The sequence below is a fragment of the Hypomesus nipponensis genome, chromosome 6, assembly GCF_054491055.1.
Source record: "Hypomesus nipponensis isolate SF chromosome 6, ASM5449105v1, whole genome shotgun sequence".
In the NCBI taxonomy this organism is placed as follows: domain Eukaryota; kingdom Metazoa; phylum Chordata; class Actinopteri; order Osmeriformes; family Osmeridae; genus Hypomesus; species Hypomesus nipponensis.
In genome coordinates, this window is record NC_140366.1 from 7,963,506 (window position 1) to 7,978,245 (window position 14,740).

Consider the following 14,740-nt stretch of genomic DNA (forward strand, 5'->3'; position numbering starts at 1 on the left):
AGCACTTTAAATACCAAGAAGTCAACCTGCCAGAATGAACTATTGTTATACTCTGGGGATTTCAATATACGTACAGAATACAATGAATCTCATTTAATATTTTGGTCATATAAAACATGAAACGTAAAATAGTATTACATGATTTCCATTTTGTTCAGATTCTTTGCAACTCTGAAGTGCAGTGCAGTCTCAATGAGCTTACTGTACTGGATGGCCTAATTGCTGTGACCCGTCAACAAGCGTAAGAAGAAACAGCATCTGAATGAGTTTGCTCTGACAGGCTTGCTGTGCGCTGTGCACATGCCTCCGTGTAGTAGGTCTTGTGCACAGCTTGATTGTACCTGGGGCCCCTGTTCTTCATGAGGGAAGGAAGTGGACATGCCTCCCTGCCTGGCTATCTCAGTTGCAGCCAGGATGTCAGAGAACCCACACAGTCATCCAGGTCCTCAGGGAGTCTGTCCTGATAGAGGCAGCAGGAGCCAAGGCAGAACTTTCAGTAATGTGTAACAGACTGCCTGGAGGGAGGGGAGCTTCAGCAGGTCAATGGTCAAATTTGGTACCGGCTAGCGCTGCTGTAACAGGCTGTCCAGCTATCTCTCTTTTCCTCAGCAGTTAAGAAATAGGTGCCGAAGCTTGAAAGGAATCAAGATGATTCGTGTCGGTGTCTCACTGAATTGATAGCTAATTGGGGTGCCTCTCTGTTGTTTTGTCCATCTCTACAGTTGGTGAAGCTGCACACTTCACTCCTTGTTCGAGCCCAGCCTAAAATTCTTGTCTTTGGAATGGCTAAATGTGACAAATGCCACACTATTTTGTGAAACAGGCTTGGTAACAAGTGTTGGTGTCAGGTCCAAATGAAGTTCAGAAACCCCCAAGCATACACAACTTAATTTCTTCACATCTGTCTTTCATTGCGGCCGCCCTGGTTTATTTTCAGTCGTGCTTCTTGAAGCCTCTTTTGGCACTGTTTGCTGAGATCTTATTGGCCAGGGAACATTAGCTCCCCCGTTGCTACTTTGGCAAGTTCACAATAGGAGAAACGCAATCGACTCCGCTGGGGTGAAACGGGTCAGAGTCCATTTTGGCCCAGGCTTACCTCTGCAGAAGGAGCAAACTCCCTCAGTCTCTCCTTCCTTCTGTCCATTATCCCTCAGCCTGTGGATTAGGCTGAGCAATGCCTGGGCATGAAAGGAAGAGTCAGGCTTTTTATCCCTGCCCAGGCTTTTAATAAAGAATGGAGTGGGCTAGTTTTATCCTCCCTGGCCCCCGGCAGCTAGCCCGACGTGCTCACTTGACGTCAAGGACAGCTCAGCAAACGTCTACAAAGCGCCATTCAGCTTTGTTTTTCATCCGGATGACGCTACTCTTTGTGCGCTTGTTTTTTTGTAGCCCAAGCGTGTACACGTGCGCTTCGCAGCTTATGTCGCACACAGACTCGGCAGATTTCCGGAACAGCGCACGTACGGCGTCCATCCTCTTTGTCACATTTTACAGACGCTTTGTAAAGTGATACATGTCGTTAGCGTTAGCCTGTGAAGCGACGAGGAAACAGCAAGTCATCTCTAGCCAACCCTAGTAGCAGACGCAAAGTGTCAGTCTCCCGACACCTCGAGCAGACTCCTTCAGCCGCCGTCACCCAGCTTAGTCAGCGACGCGAGACAAACTCACACTCGTCCCTTCAGAGTTTCTTCAAACAGTCATTTGAATTTCCATTTGCTTTTAGCCCTGCTCGATTTGCACAGTTATCTAATGGGCAGGGAATTACCGGGGCTGTGTCCAGCGCGCGCTCCTTTGAGACGGTTTGGCAGTTTAAACTCAATTTAACTTGAACCATCCATTCGTTAGTCTAATGAGGAAATTATCACAGAACTTTTCAGAAATGATGAGGCGTTGTCAAATAGATGCAAAGTATTGGTTGAGAAGATCTCAGTTCAATTCTTTTTGGCAGAGTTATGAAAGTGATACAAGTTGTCATGACTAAGTATGAGATACATTGTAGCCATAGGATAGGTGTATTTACAAGGTTGAGAATCCTTGGTAGAATGTGTATTTCTTAAGAATAGCACTTTCTTTCCAAAGCCACTAAAGTTACAGGCTCCAGCAATGTGCTGTAATTGTGCTGCGATTTCATAATCGAAACTGTATTTGATTTGTTAGCACAGCGACTATGGTAGGCTACCTCACAACTTTTTCAAGGTAAGGAATGCTTATTGCCACTAGCCAGTTTTTTCCTCCAGAGCTTGTTTATAACAATAACCTGTAGGTATTCAATAACTACCCCTGTCAATAGAATACAGTATAGTGACAAAGCAAAGGACCGACTGGGATTCTGTGGTGGACACGTATCTGTGTGGAATGTTGTGGAGTTCCTGCTGCTGTAATCGAGGGAGGCAGGGTCAGGGTGTGTTGCCCACTCATTATTACGCTCAGAATTACTTTTCTGCTTAGATAAGGGTTGTGTGTGTGTGTGTACTTGTGTGTTTGTGTGCGCGTGTGTGTGAGAGAAAGAGAGGGATGGTGAGAGACAGGGATAGTAGGAGGATATAAGGTTGGGAGGACCTGCCAAAAGAAAATTAATTGCTCTGAGGATTCTGCTGAAGTCTCATTTCCGGCCTTTTCCTCAGGCTGGCTCCTAAAGCTACAGCCAATCTTCCTCCAGGAGACCAACGACAAGAGTGTACACTACATTTGCTCCTCTGGAACCTTCTCTCTATTCATCACTCCCCCAAGCCAATCACTTCTGCTGATAGTTCTGCCAGTCACCAGGGGCTGTGGAGTTTCCTAAAAGGCCAAAACGGTGCCACACGGATCTATCCCCAGAATCTGGTGGCCAAGCACCCCTCATAGTTTGGTAAACCCAACTTTGGTTACCTCACCATTTTCCCCAAAGTCTTGCCGAAAGGGGAGAGAAGGGAAAGGTTTCCTCGACAACAGTGACCATTGCAAGCCCTTTACCCTGTTTAGGGCGTGTAACCCAAGTGCATCGCCGTTCATGCGGCGGTCAAACCTAATTACAAATGTGCCGGCTTGTGTCTTTACTTTCTGAAGGGCCTCTGGCTGTCGGTGTGTCTTTCTTTGGCCTCTGAGCACACAGAAGGAGATTTTAACAACCGGGTTGGCTCAATAGGAGCGGGCTCTCATTACGCTGGCCATTCAACACCTGCCCTTTAATTGATGAAGTCACTCTCACCGACCCCTTACAGCCCCTCCCATCCCTGCTTCCACCGCTCCCAGATACCATCTGGACCCACTCTCTTAACCTCCACATGTCCAAACAGACCCCGAAACCGTCGGCGCAGCCAAGAGTCGGAACAATGCAGCCCTGTGTCTTAAAAAGGTTCCACCAGCCGTGACTACATTTTCCTCCCTTTATCAAGGAGCTGGGCCTCGACCAAAGGCTGTTTCTCCTAGTTATTAACTAACACTCTGCCAACGAATGCAACGGAGGGGGGAGGAAACCTACCCCGAAAGAGAAATGGAATACCTGTTTATGGTCCATTATTTAGAGCAACAACACAGGGGAGGGCGACAGGGCCGAGAAAGGAACTCTCAGGAAGGATGAAACGATGTTGGGGCTCCCCGGGGGGGGGGGGGGGCTGAGACAGGCAGATGGGGATAAGCACGTGCAGGGTTGTTTTGAAACATTATGTGAGCTCTGAAGAGAAAGTTGTTCTTGGGAGACGTTTCTTTATTGGCACGCTTTCGCCGAAACAGGAAACTGGCCAACGTACCTCTGAGTTGAGACGGCTGGCAGACGTTATCATCGTCTCTGTGGGAATCTTTCTGGTACAAACAAACACCCGGGCTACGACAATCCGTTGGTGGATGAGTGTGTTTGTTCGCAGGCACAAAAACGATGCACTTTCCCAAGTGTCTATTAATTGTCGGAGCTTTGCCTGCGTACAGGCTTTGTTTTTCGCGTGTGCTCTGCGGTTGTAGCTGAAGCAAAGGCTTTGTTCCGAAAGCCTAGGTCGCTGAGCTCCTAGGCTTCTCCATCGACTCCGGGGGGAACCTGGATTCCTCTGTGTGGTACGCGGCCCCACAGCTGCCGACAGACTGGTTCACACTGGCCCGGGTTGTCAAGGCTTCACGGAGAGGTGCTGTCCGTGGTCCTGAACCCCATAATTGCCACTTCAATTCGCCGGATCCTTGTTACAGGAATTGCAACATCTTGTCACATGCGTTTGTGTTTTGTGCGTGAGAAAGCGGTGTTCGTGTTTGAAACTGGGGTTGAATTCATGGACGGTTTAGACCATTAAGCAATTCCATGGAAATGTACACTTGCTCATAATAAGAGGACTGAGAATACCATAATGAGCCGTAGCGCTTTAAGAGTCTAATAATTAACCTCATTCTGAAGCGTAGACCATTGTTTCTCCAGAAGCTTGAATGACTAAGCTAGCTGTTGATGTCTGTAGCAAACAGGCCCCAGCCCAAAACAGATCTGGCCAACCCCCATTGTGGAGATCTACCCTCCTAAAGGATCACCCAGCTGGAACAAAGATCATCCAGCTTGTCCACCAGCTAAATCAATAGTATTAGATGTGCTGGATTAGGGTTGAAAACCTCTAGGATGGTAGCTCTCCAGAAACAGGGCTGGCTAGCCCTGCCCTAAACCACACAATGCTGAATTGACTATATAGATCCTAAATGTCATGCAAGGGGGGGGTCATTATTATTTTGTCATAATAATGACAAAATAACTTGATGGGATGAGTTTTTTTAGGCCTAATTCCTACAGCTAAAAAGCCCCCGAGGGTGGGATTAGGCTGGGATAATTCACTTGTCTGGCTTCCAAATGAGTCGTTCTCTGGGGAGGGAGAGCCCGCCTGTTCTCCTCGTTGTCAGTTCTCCCGGGGACAGCTGAAGGTTCTAGAACAGGACGCTGGATGGTCTCTCGCCGGGGGGGGGGGAGGGGGGGGGCGCTCGTTGAAACGACTTGTACACACCGCACACCAACAAGCCGGGCATCTCAAGTTCCGGAATTAAGAAAACACCATGGATGCGGAAGTGTAAATGATGTCATATGTAACATTTAGGCCATCCAACCCGTCTCAAATCAGGCAGATGACCATTTGTTAAGCCTTTCTGTCACTATTGAAATGAATGTGTTAATGTGGGTGAATAATGGAAACATTGCTCGGGAGCAACATTGAGGATTTGCAGCCAAAAACACACACCCACTGTACGACCTCCTGTGATCTGTGCCCTGGTTCTGTTTCCCCCAGCTCCGGTCAGGATGTCCAAAGAGCCAGTGTTATCATCAATCTGCCAAACCTGGTTCGCCAAAACCCAGCAGAGACCTTTCGTCGGGTGGTGCCAAAAGTCCGGGTAGGCCCAAACCTCATGCTTGTTCAAAATGATACTGTACAGGCACTGAATGTCACTAGTAACTCAACAACAGACAGCCGTCCAAAGGATTTCAGTTCTTGTTCATGTGCCTTAAGTTCAGCCAAAAGACGCTTGTGTTAACATTGCTAACATTGCGTGTGACTTCATACCTGTCAAACACGCCCAACCTTTCCTGAGTATGTGCCATGCTAATGTGTTCGTAGTGCATCCATGTAACCTACATGTTTATGGGAGGCTCTGCACAAACTGTGGCGACAAACTCCCATGAAGAACCAATAATAAAGACTCTCTCCCTCTCCCCTCCTCCCCCTCTCCCCTCCCCCCCTCTCCCCCTCTCCCTCTCCCTCCCCCCTCTCCCTCTCCCTCCCCCTCCCCCTCTCCCTCTCCCTCTCCCTCTCCCTCTCCCTCTCCCTCTCCCTCTCCCTCTCCCTCTCCCTCTCCCTCTCCCTCTCCCTCTCCCCTCCCCCCCTCTCCCTCTCCCTCTCCCTCTCCCTCCCCCCTCTCCCCTCCTCCCCCTCTCCCCTCCCCCCCTCTCCCCCTCTCCCTCTCCCTCCCTCCCTCCCCTCCCCCCCCCCCCTGACACAGGAGGTGCTGCACGTGGCCGGGGTGGACATGCAGCTAGCGGCGGCCGTCTCCTTCCTGACCGTGCTCCAGGACGACATCGTCCTGATCCAGACGCACACGCACTCCATCCTGCAGATCGTCCTGCTCAACCTCGACCACAGAGACGCAGGTCAGCAACACGCGGGGGGGGGGGGGGGGGCAGAATTCAAACTGTCGGTCCGAGCCGCAAGCTGGCGTCGCTGCGAGGGAGGAGACAATGTTTGCTCGCTTTTGCTTAGGTTTTCGTTTCAAGATCTCGCTGCGCCAGCTTACAGGGGAGTACCCCCCCCCCCCAAAAAAAAGACAAGTAAACGTGTCTGAGAGCTGCTTTCGCTTGGCATTAAGTGGCGTCTGCGTGCGAGCGAGGGAGGGCGTGAATGCGGCAGTTTGAATTTGGCAGCGGTGCGACTGCAGTTGTGACTTGACTGTCGTTGGTTTGGCAGCACAGCGCGTTGGCAGGGTACCATGCTCTCTGGCACAGGGGGGTGATCTCTGCATTTAAGACCTCGCCTCGCTAACATTCCGTGGCGTCGGTTCTGTGTGTTTTAATTCCTTCACGTTCTGTTTCTTCCTGCCAACAGTAGTGAGCAATGCCTGGCTCGAGACGCTGCTGTCAGCGATCGACGCTTTACCGAAGGAGACCATCAGGCAGGAGGTAACATCAAACTGACATGCTCTCAGTGCTTAACCAACGTGCTTACACTGCCACTACAAAACCAATGATCCACTGTTAGGTTCACACATTTGAAGACGGGCCGGGATGCCTGGCCACGTTTGACCCCTTCCCAACACGGCCTCTTCATTGGTAGTGCAGCGTCGCAGAAGGTATGCCCCGCCCAAACAAGGATCTGAAACGTCCCGTTTTTCCCCACTGTCCAATCCTGCAGATCCTGAGTCCGCTGGTGTCCAAGGCCCAGCTCTCCCAGTCCCTGCAGGCCCGCCTGGCCAGCTGTCGTATCCTGGGGAAGGTGGCCTGCAAATTCGAGTCCCCCGTGTGAGTCTGCTCCCAGGAGTGCCTTCCCTCCCACGCTGAGTTTTGCACACGGTGCCTGGGTGTGCCGCGAGAAAGGAGGGGGTCAAAGGGGGTTTGCCGTCTCATTTTCTTCTTCCCTCTTTCGATTTGTGCTCAAGAGTGAAGAAAGACCTCCTGCCGCTCGTGAGGTCGCTATGCCAAGACGTGGAGTACGAGGTGCGCTCCTGCATGTGCCGCCAGCTGGAGAACATCGCCAGGGGCATCGGGTAAACAACAACAACCGCCAAGACGGGAGGTGCCCTTCATCTAGGAGTGCAGGCAAAACCCGTTTGCCAGACACAAGGATGGCGTTTGAATGCCTACATTGAGTCTGTTTTCACAAAATCGAAACAAATGCACAAATACAGTTTTGTGCCTAATAGGTTTCTACACCAGTTCCTTAGCTGACAGCCCATAACAGACATCCAGTTACTGTACACTGTACATACAAACTTCCCGACAATCGCCTTCCCTATTACCTTGCCCCTCCAACCATCCACCCATCCACCCAAGACGACACCGGGACGAGTCAAAATTGAAAGCACTGTAGGAAACTCCAGTAGAAGTGTTTGTGTCAGAAGCGAGCAGGGTATCTGTATAGCAGGGTTCGAGGAGAAGAATCTGGCCCGCGGTTAGGCCTCTGGTAACGCCACAGACTCTGTTTGCCTCTCTTCCAGGGACTCCCAGTCCGAGGCCCTCCAGGTCTGACAGACTGCAGTCCCTGCGAAGCACAGGCCCCGGCAAAGCCATTTGTCAAGTTCCGCCCGGCTTCCCGTGCAGCTCAAATGCCCCTCGACGCTTAGCCAATCAGAAAGCTGCCAGGGGAAGAGAATTGCTTACCATGGAATTGATGCTTAATGACACAGGAGATAATGGATACATATTGACTAGATACTCCCAAAACTGCACACTGCTGTGTTTATCAGTAGGCCGGGTGTACTTGAAGGGTGCATGCATGGCAGCAGATCAATACTCCTCGTCTCTTTTATTTCCCCCCTCCGGGTGAGAAGAAGCTGAGAAGTGAAAGAATGCAGCTGATACGAGTGCTCTGCGTTTGATGTCCTCTTGAAGTGATAATGTTGTGAGATGTAATGATGAGCTTTTCTCGGTTGGTGAACCAGGTTGGACCACACCAAGGCAGCGGTGCTACCAGAGCTGGTGGAGCTAGCTCGCGACGAGGGCAGCACAGTGCGCCTGGCTGCCTTCGACACCATCATCAACCTGCTGGAGATGTTTGACAGCGGTGAGGAAGTCACTTAGATCCTTCTAGAAACACCCAACCACGAGTACCCTTGTAGGATAACCATAGCTAACAAACTCATCATCCGACACAACCTTAAACCTCTAACCCGGCTTATGAACTTGTAACAACTTATTTACAAGATACTTTGATATTCACTGAGAGACTTGAATGAACCTCGGAAAAAAAAAAGACTCGCAATTCAACTTTCCAACCCAGCAATTCCCACATCAAACAGCCGCATCTTCAACAATCTGTTGAAATGAAATTCCACTGCGGGAAGCAAAGAGGCCAGGATTGAGGTTGATGCTTCTGTGTGTGCGGTTAGGCTCACTGCATCGCTCACACAGCCCACAGAGCTGTCTGCGTGGCGACACGTTCTCTCTCTCTCTCTCTCTCTCTCTCTCTCTCTCTCTCTCTCTCTCTCTCTCTCTCTCTCTCTCTCTCTCTCTCTCTCTCTCTCTCTCTCTCTCTCTCTCTCTCCCTCTCTCTCTTTCCCTCTTTCTCTGTCTCTCTCTCTTTCCCCCTCTCTCTCTGTCTCTCTCTCTTTCCCTCTCTCTCTCTGTCTATGTCTCTCTCTCTCCTCAAGCTTGCAGCCCACGCCGCTTGTCTTCTTACTACACGGCTCCCACCGCCAGCCCACGCCATTCCCCGCTGGGCTGCACTCGCTGGCTGGCACAGCCTGCTCTCATTCATGCGCCAAGGTGGAGGAGCACATTTCTAGGCTGCCCCCCCCCCCCCCCCCAACAAAAAAGTCCCCTGCAACAGCATGACTGTTTGTCGGCGGGTTGCTTGGCATGCAATTCATGTCCCCTAAGAGGTACGGAACGATTATTATGTTAATCCCTTGTTCGGTTGAGGACTTGAAAAAAGCCAAGGAAAGTTCATCAACGTCACAAAGAGAAAGAAACGGCGTGTTGTGATAGGCAGTCGTTTCTGAAGAGATCTCTCCTCTGCTGGAGAAGAATGTGTTCGAGCCATGAAATGCCTGATGGAGCCCGTAACATCGAGGCATGGACTCGTCTGTGGGGGAACGCCAGCTTCTTTTTTTTTTTTTTTTTGTCCTCCGCAACACTTTCAAGACGCCCGCATACGCCCCCACAGAAGTACTTTGATATGCAAATACTACACTTGTCGTGATAGTTTTGCCGCTTCCTCTGACTTTGCTGTCTGTTGTAACAGCCCACAGTCTGGCATGTTTAAAGAGGCCTGGGCAAACGTGCCAGGAATTCAAGGACATGGGCTGAATTCTCTTCCGAAACCTGGCTCCTCTTCCGTCTTCTTAGAATGACTAGCCATGGCAGGTTCTAGAAGACAGGAGAGGTGAAGCTTCATTTTTTTAATTCACCGTTAGTCCCCGTTATTTGTGACCTCAAGAAAACTGGACACAACACGATACTTAGCGTCAAGGAAAGTGCAGCCGTGTAGAAGTGTGTGTTGTACGTTGTAGGATTTCCAAAATATAGAGTGTTTGTCAAACTGTCTCACCTCTCGCCTGCTCTCCCTTTCAGACGACAGAACCCGTGTTATCTTCCCGCTGGTGAAGACCTTCTGTGAAAAGTGCTTCAAAGCCGACGAGGCAGTTCTGGCTTCTCTGTCATTTCAGTATGGCAAGCTTTGTCATGGACTTTCCGGTAGGTTCTGTTTTTGGGAAGACATATCAAGCTGTTACAGGTACCAGCAATGGCACGAACAGCTCTTTGTTACATTTCTCAAACGCTCCAAAACGACTTAGTCGTCGCACTAAACTCTGGACGTGTCCTTTGCATGTGTTCTCAAGGAGTACAAAACAATTGCATTCCCACATATGTGTATTTGACGTCGTAACAAGAGACACAACTGTATGCATACATGGAGGTTGACGTTTATTCCAAAACAATTCAATTCTAGTCGATGACACATCGAGACGTGTCTCAAAGGGGAGGGCTAACGTACCTCGGCGGTTTGGCCCCGCAGCCTCTTTCACAGACGAGCAGCACCTGTGGTTCCTGGAGTTCTACAAGAAGCTGTGCGTTCTGGGCCTGCAGCACGAGAACGGCCACTCGGAGAACCAGGCGTACCCCCTGGAGCTGGAGAGCAAGTACGCGCTGGTGCGCCGCAACTGCGCCTACAACTTCCCCGTGAGTGAGACCCGGACCCCCAATGACGGGGCGGCCGAGCACACAAGCACTCGAGGACTGATTAGTGTTATTTCTCACACATGCGGCCCGAGTGCGAGGCCTTGGGAGACCTGCCACCTACAGTACGTGGGGTTTGAAATGGGTAGTCATTTCGGCCGTGTTTTGGGTTTGATTACAACTCTCTTCCAGTAGTCTGCATCGGTCAAAACATGGGTCGAAGTATCTCACACACATTCAGACATACTGGACTCATTTAGATGCCTTTCGCTTACTATATGCACTTAACAATACCTCACAGAAGGCTGCAGAGATCAAATAGCACTCCAATCTATGTATTTCAAGTATTACCCCCTTTAAATATAGCCAGTTTTTTATTACTATCCACAAACAGATATGTGTTCCAGTGGGAACAGTTTTTCTGAGACACGCACAAACAGATATGTGTTCCAGTGGGAACAGTTCTTCCGAGACACACGCACAAACAGACAAACACATTCTGTGTGGACTGACCTCTGAAGTCTGGCGTCGCATTCGAGATCAAACCTGCCACGGTGCTATCTGAAACTAATCTGGGCTGTTTCTGTCCAGTTATTAATAGACCCCACCCCACCCTACCTCCACGTTTGTCAGAACACACGTCGTCCAATGGAAAGTAGGAAAGGTACTGAAGCGAGGACAGTTGTTTGGATTGGCTCGCGTGTGACGCTGCGTTGTCTTGCAGCTGACAGTGCTGATCTAGTCTCTTGAAGTGTAAAAATACATAAAAAAAGAAGTGGAGCATTTTTTCCCAAAGCTTTGTGGTTGGTCGTTATTACATGTGACCTTTTCCAGCGAGCGGGTCAACTTGCGTGCACTCGAGTGCGTGTGTGTGTGTGCGTGCGTGTGTGTGTGTGTATTTTTAGCCCGCTCCCTGACCTGGGTTGTGGTATCTTTGTCAGGCTCTGTCAGCAGCAGGGAGTTAAAAGGTTGTCCTATGGTCACACCATCGGTCACACGCACACACACACACACAGACTGCCGCACGCACACATTAGCCATAGACACTCCCGCCAACACCCACACGGCCCATGTAATGAGGTCAGGAGGATAATAGAGGGACTCACTCAGGGGAGGCGCGGGGGAACAAAGGCCCAGCGCGAGCTCCCTCGGAGGCCCTGTCCACAGCCCTTTTGTTCCAGCAGCCCCGGGTCTCTTCCCCCTGGACCAGCAAGGTGTGCCCGGATCCCTCGCCGCCTCAATAATGGATCACCCACTTGGGTAGTAGCGGCGCCTGGATGTGAATGCACTCCGCTTCAGCCCCCCCCGTGGCCGCTCCGAGCTCGGACAAACGTTCCTCTTTTTCAGTAGCAACCCCCCCCCAAAAAAGTGATGTAAGTGAGAGTAAAAAAAAGAAAAACTTTTTTAGCACTCGTAGGGAGAAGATTAGAATGCGCTTGTGTATTTGTAAGCGGTTGCTGATGCTCGTCCCTCTTTTGTGCGTGATCTCGCAGTCATTTGCTGCTGCTAAAAGCGTTCCGCCACCCAGCCGCGCGCTCTCTCCAAGGTTTTTCATTTGTCAAAATGTGTTTGTGGAACAGCCAGCTCGTCAGTGTTGTAAGTGGTAATTGATTGCCATTTTGTGCCACTTCAGCATTTCGGCGGCCCTAGTTTGGCAAATATGTAAAATGACTATAAAAGCCCCCACGTAGTTCTGTTAAGTAGCTTGTCTTCCTTCTTTGAATCCCACAAACAAGACTTGCTGTAATGACTGCAATTTCCTTACATAATTCAACCAAGGAACGGCGGGCTTTGACTGATGAAAGTTGTCCTGGCTCAAAGTATCAGCATCGCAAAGCTACAGCCAGTCGAGCACATTCTCCCAGTAGCCATACACTGTCTCACATTTTGTCATCGACATCACTTCCTCCCCAGGCCATGGTGTTGTTCGCGGAGCCCAACCACTTCCTGACGGAGCTGTACCCCACCTTCTCCAGCCTGTGTCACGACCCCGAGATCAGCGTGCGACGCACGGTGGCAGACGGCTTCCACGAGGTGAGACACCGCGGAACATTCCGGAAGCCGACCCCCGTCGACCTTTTGTGGACTGAACTTGATTCGACAGCAGGGTGTAGAAGGGTAGAAGTCCCAGTTCACGGCCTATGCTGGTCCAGCTCCGTGCTGGCTGTGGGAGCCAGGCTGCTGGTTCATGTTCCCTTCCAAACTCTCCTGCCTCGCCGTTGAGTCACCCATCTGATTCGTTGTAAATCTTTGATGACTAGATTGTAAAATTACATTTTTTCCCCCTCATTATTCGCGTGTGCAGGGGAAAAAAAGTGTTTTCATTTTCTTACTTGTCCTCTGCTACTAATCCAACTCTCCCTGTTCCAGATTGTCAAACTGTTGGGGCCCAACGTGCATTTTATCCACAAGGAGCTGGTGGTGTTACTGCAGGATGACTCATTAGAGGTGAGAGTTCCATGAACCTGAAATGCTTCTCAAAAACCTGGCATGACCTACGCAGACAGACAGACAGACAGACAAGACACAGACAGACAGACAGACAGACACAGACAGACACAGACAGACAGACAGGTAGACAGACAGATAGACAGACTGGAAGGCAAACACAGGTAGACAGACAGACAGACAGGTGGACAGACAGGTAGACAAACAGACAGACAGACAGACAGACAGAGTACCAGACCCGGCTGTCTCTAGTGGCATGGTGTATGCAGGCACAGTGACAGTGTTGACAGTGTAGGGTGACTAGCTCCGCTCCAGCCCTCGTCGCGGGGCTCCCCTAACTTGAGGATGAGAACATTCCTAACTGGTCTGGGGAAGCCCAGGATAGTGGTGGTAGGGTTACCCTGGGTGGGGGTGAGGAATTGGGGAGGCACGGGCAGGGGGGAACTGCCAGTGTGTGTGTGTGTGTGTGTGTGTGTGTGTGTGTGTGTGTGTGTGTGTGTGTGTGTGGTGTGGAGGGTGTGTGTGTGTGGGCTCACTTCTACAAAGCACCGCAGTGTCAGCACCACAAAGGTGCACCCATACTTTTAGTTCCTAAACATCTAGCACACGAAAAGTACAAAGTCCTACAGAATCCTTCTCGTTGACTAGGGAGTGTGCTAGAGGTTGAATACCAGCCACAGTTTGTGGAGCTAGCTTCCCAGCACAGTTTAGACCCCCAGATGGAAGACCTGCCAACTGGTCTGAGCCTTACAGTCTCCAGGGGGTCTCTGTGTGTGCGTGTGCCCTGGCCTCCTCCTGCGGGGGACGGACACGTTATCAAACGCAGCCCCCCTGACCAGGGCTGGGAGAACTCTCCACATCGCTCGCTCTCTCCGTCTCGCCAGAGGGACTGCGTTAGTCACACATCCGAGGAGGGGGAGGGCGGGGTTAGGAACAAACACAGCGGGCGGCTCCGCCTCCACTCCTGCGGAGCAGCTGGGCTGGGAAGGCTGCCGTTTGATACCGGCGGCAACGCATCCCCCGAGCAGCACGCCAGGCCGTTGCTTTGGTGTTGCCGATGGTGTCAGTAGGACCGTGGTCTAACGTGTCAACACTCCACAGACAGTTCTACGGCCTCGCGTGTCAACACTCCACAGACAGTACTGCCACTGTTTCAGCGCTGCGGAGATAGCTCTGCAGTCTGATGCGTTGCACGACAAAGACGGGCCGTGTCGTGCGCTCGGACTTCAAAGTACTTCAGCATCCGGCCGCCGCACTCCGTAAGTGGTCAATTTGGCGACGACAGAAAAGCGCGGTGGAGGTTGAATGACCCGCTGCAGTTCCAGTAGCTCGCTCCCCAGAACAGTTTAGCCCGAGGATGTGCTGGCTGGGGGGGGTCTCCAGGGGGACGTTTCCATCCCACGCTACCTCGCAGTACCGCTGAGAGTTTCGTCCTCCCCTTGTAGTGGCTGGATCGATGAATGGGATCGATTCGCCGACAGGTCCACCAGGGGGCGCGTCGATGGTCAGCCATAGTTCGTTTTTCCTCGTGTGCGCTGAGGACGAAAAAAGGAGCTGTGGAACAAAAGTACCCGTTGCGGTTCGATACCTAGTTCAGGCAGCCATCTGATGGCTGATCACAGTGGGCCGTCTGTAAACAGTGCAGTCCGACACTGAGCGCTGGGTGGTTTGTGGTGCAGGTGTTGGACGCCTTTCTGACCCATGTCCAAGAGACCCTGGAGCTGGCGACGTCAAGAGGAGAGGGCGCAGGACTGGAGAGCAAGGTAAGGGCTCTTCACCTGTTTGGGTTGTTGCGTGTGTGTGCCTGGGCTCACCGCTCCCTCTACTTGTGGGGTGGGGGCAGTGCACCTACAGGTCCATGGCATTGCATGTTGTTTTTCTTTTGGGGGGGGTGGGGGAGTTTGGGTTGCGTGCCTTGTTGGGTGTGTTGAGTCAGAGACGGGTTTTGTGTCTTTAGGACTGTTTTTG

The 14,740-nt window shown here is 51.2% G+C and overlaps 1 protein-coding gene across 10 annotated transcripts in view; it reads left to right on the forward strand.

Moving 5' to 3' along the window:
- The window catches only part of ppp4r4 (protein phosphatase 4, regulatory subunit 4), a 29,946-nt gene that overhangs the window by 5,438 nt on the left and 9,768 nt on the right, over window positions 1-14,740 (forward strand). For all 10 annotated transcript variants that reach the window (XM_084699980.1, XM_084699973.1, XM_084699976.1 and 7 more), the window contains 11 exons: window positions 5,229-5,331; window positions 5,938-6,085; window positions 6,537-6,610; window positions 6,843-6,949; window positions 7,087-7,194; window positions 8,089-8,210; window positions 9,719-9,841; window positions 10,164-10,327; window positions 12,239-12,358; window positions 12,695-12,772; window positions 14,452-14,535. In XM_084699980.1, the coding sequence (XP_084556106.1) occupies window positions 5,229-5,331; window positions 5,938-6,085; window positions 6,537-6,610; window positions 6,843-6,949; window positions 7,087-7,194; window positions 8,089-8,210; window positions 9,719-9,841; window positions 10,164-10,327; window positions 12,239-12,358; window positions 12,695-12,772; window positions 14,452-14,535 (1,231 nt within the window). The remainder of the gene's footprint in view (window positions 1-5,228; window positions 5,332-5,937; window positions 6,086-6,536; window positions 6,611-6,842; window positions 6,950-7,086; window positions 7,195-8,088; window positions 8,211-9,718; window positions 9,842-10,163; window positions 10,328-12,238; window positions 12,359-12,694; window positions 12,773-14,451; window positions 14,536-14,740) is intronic.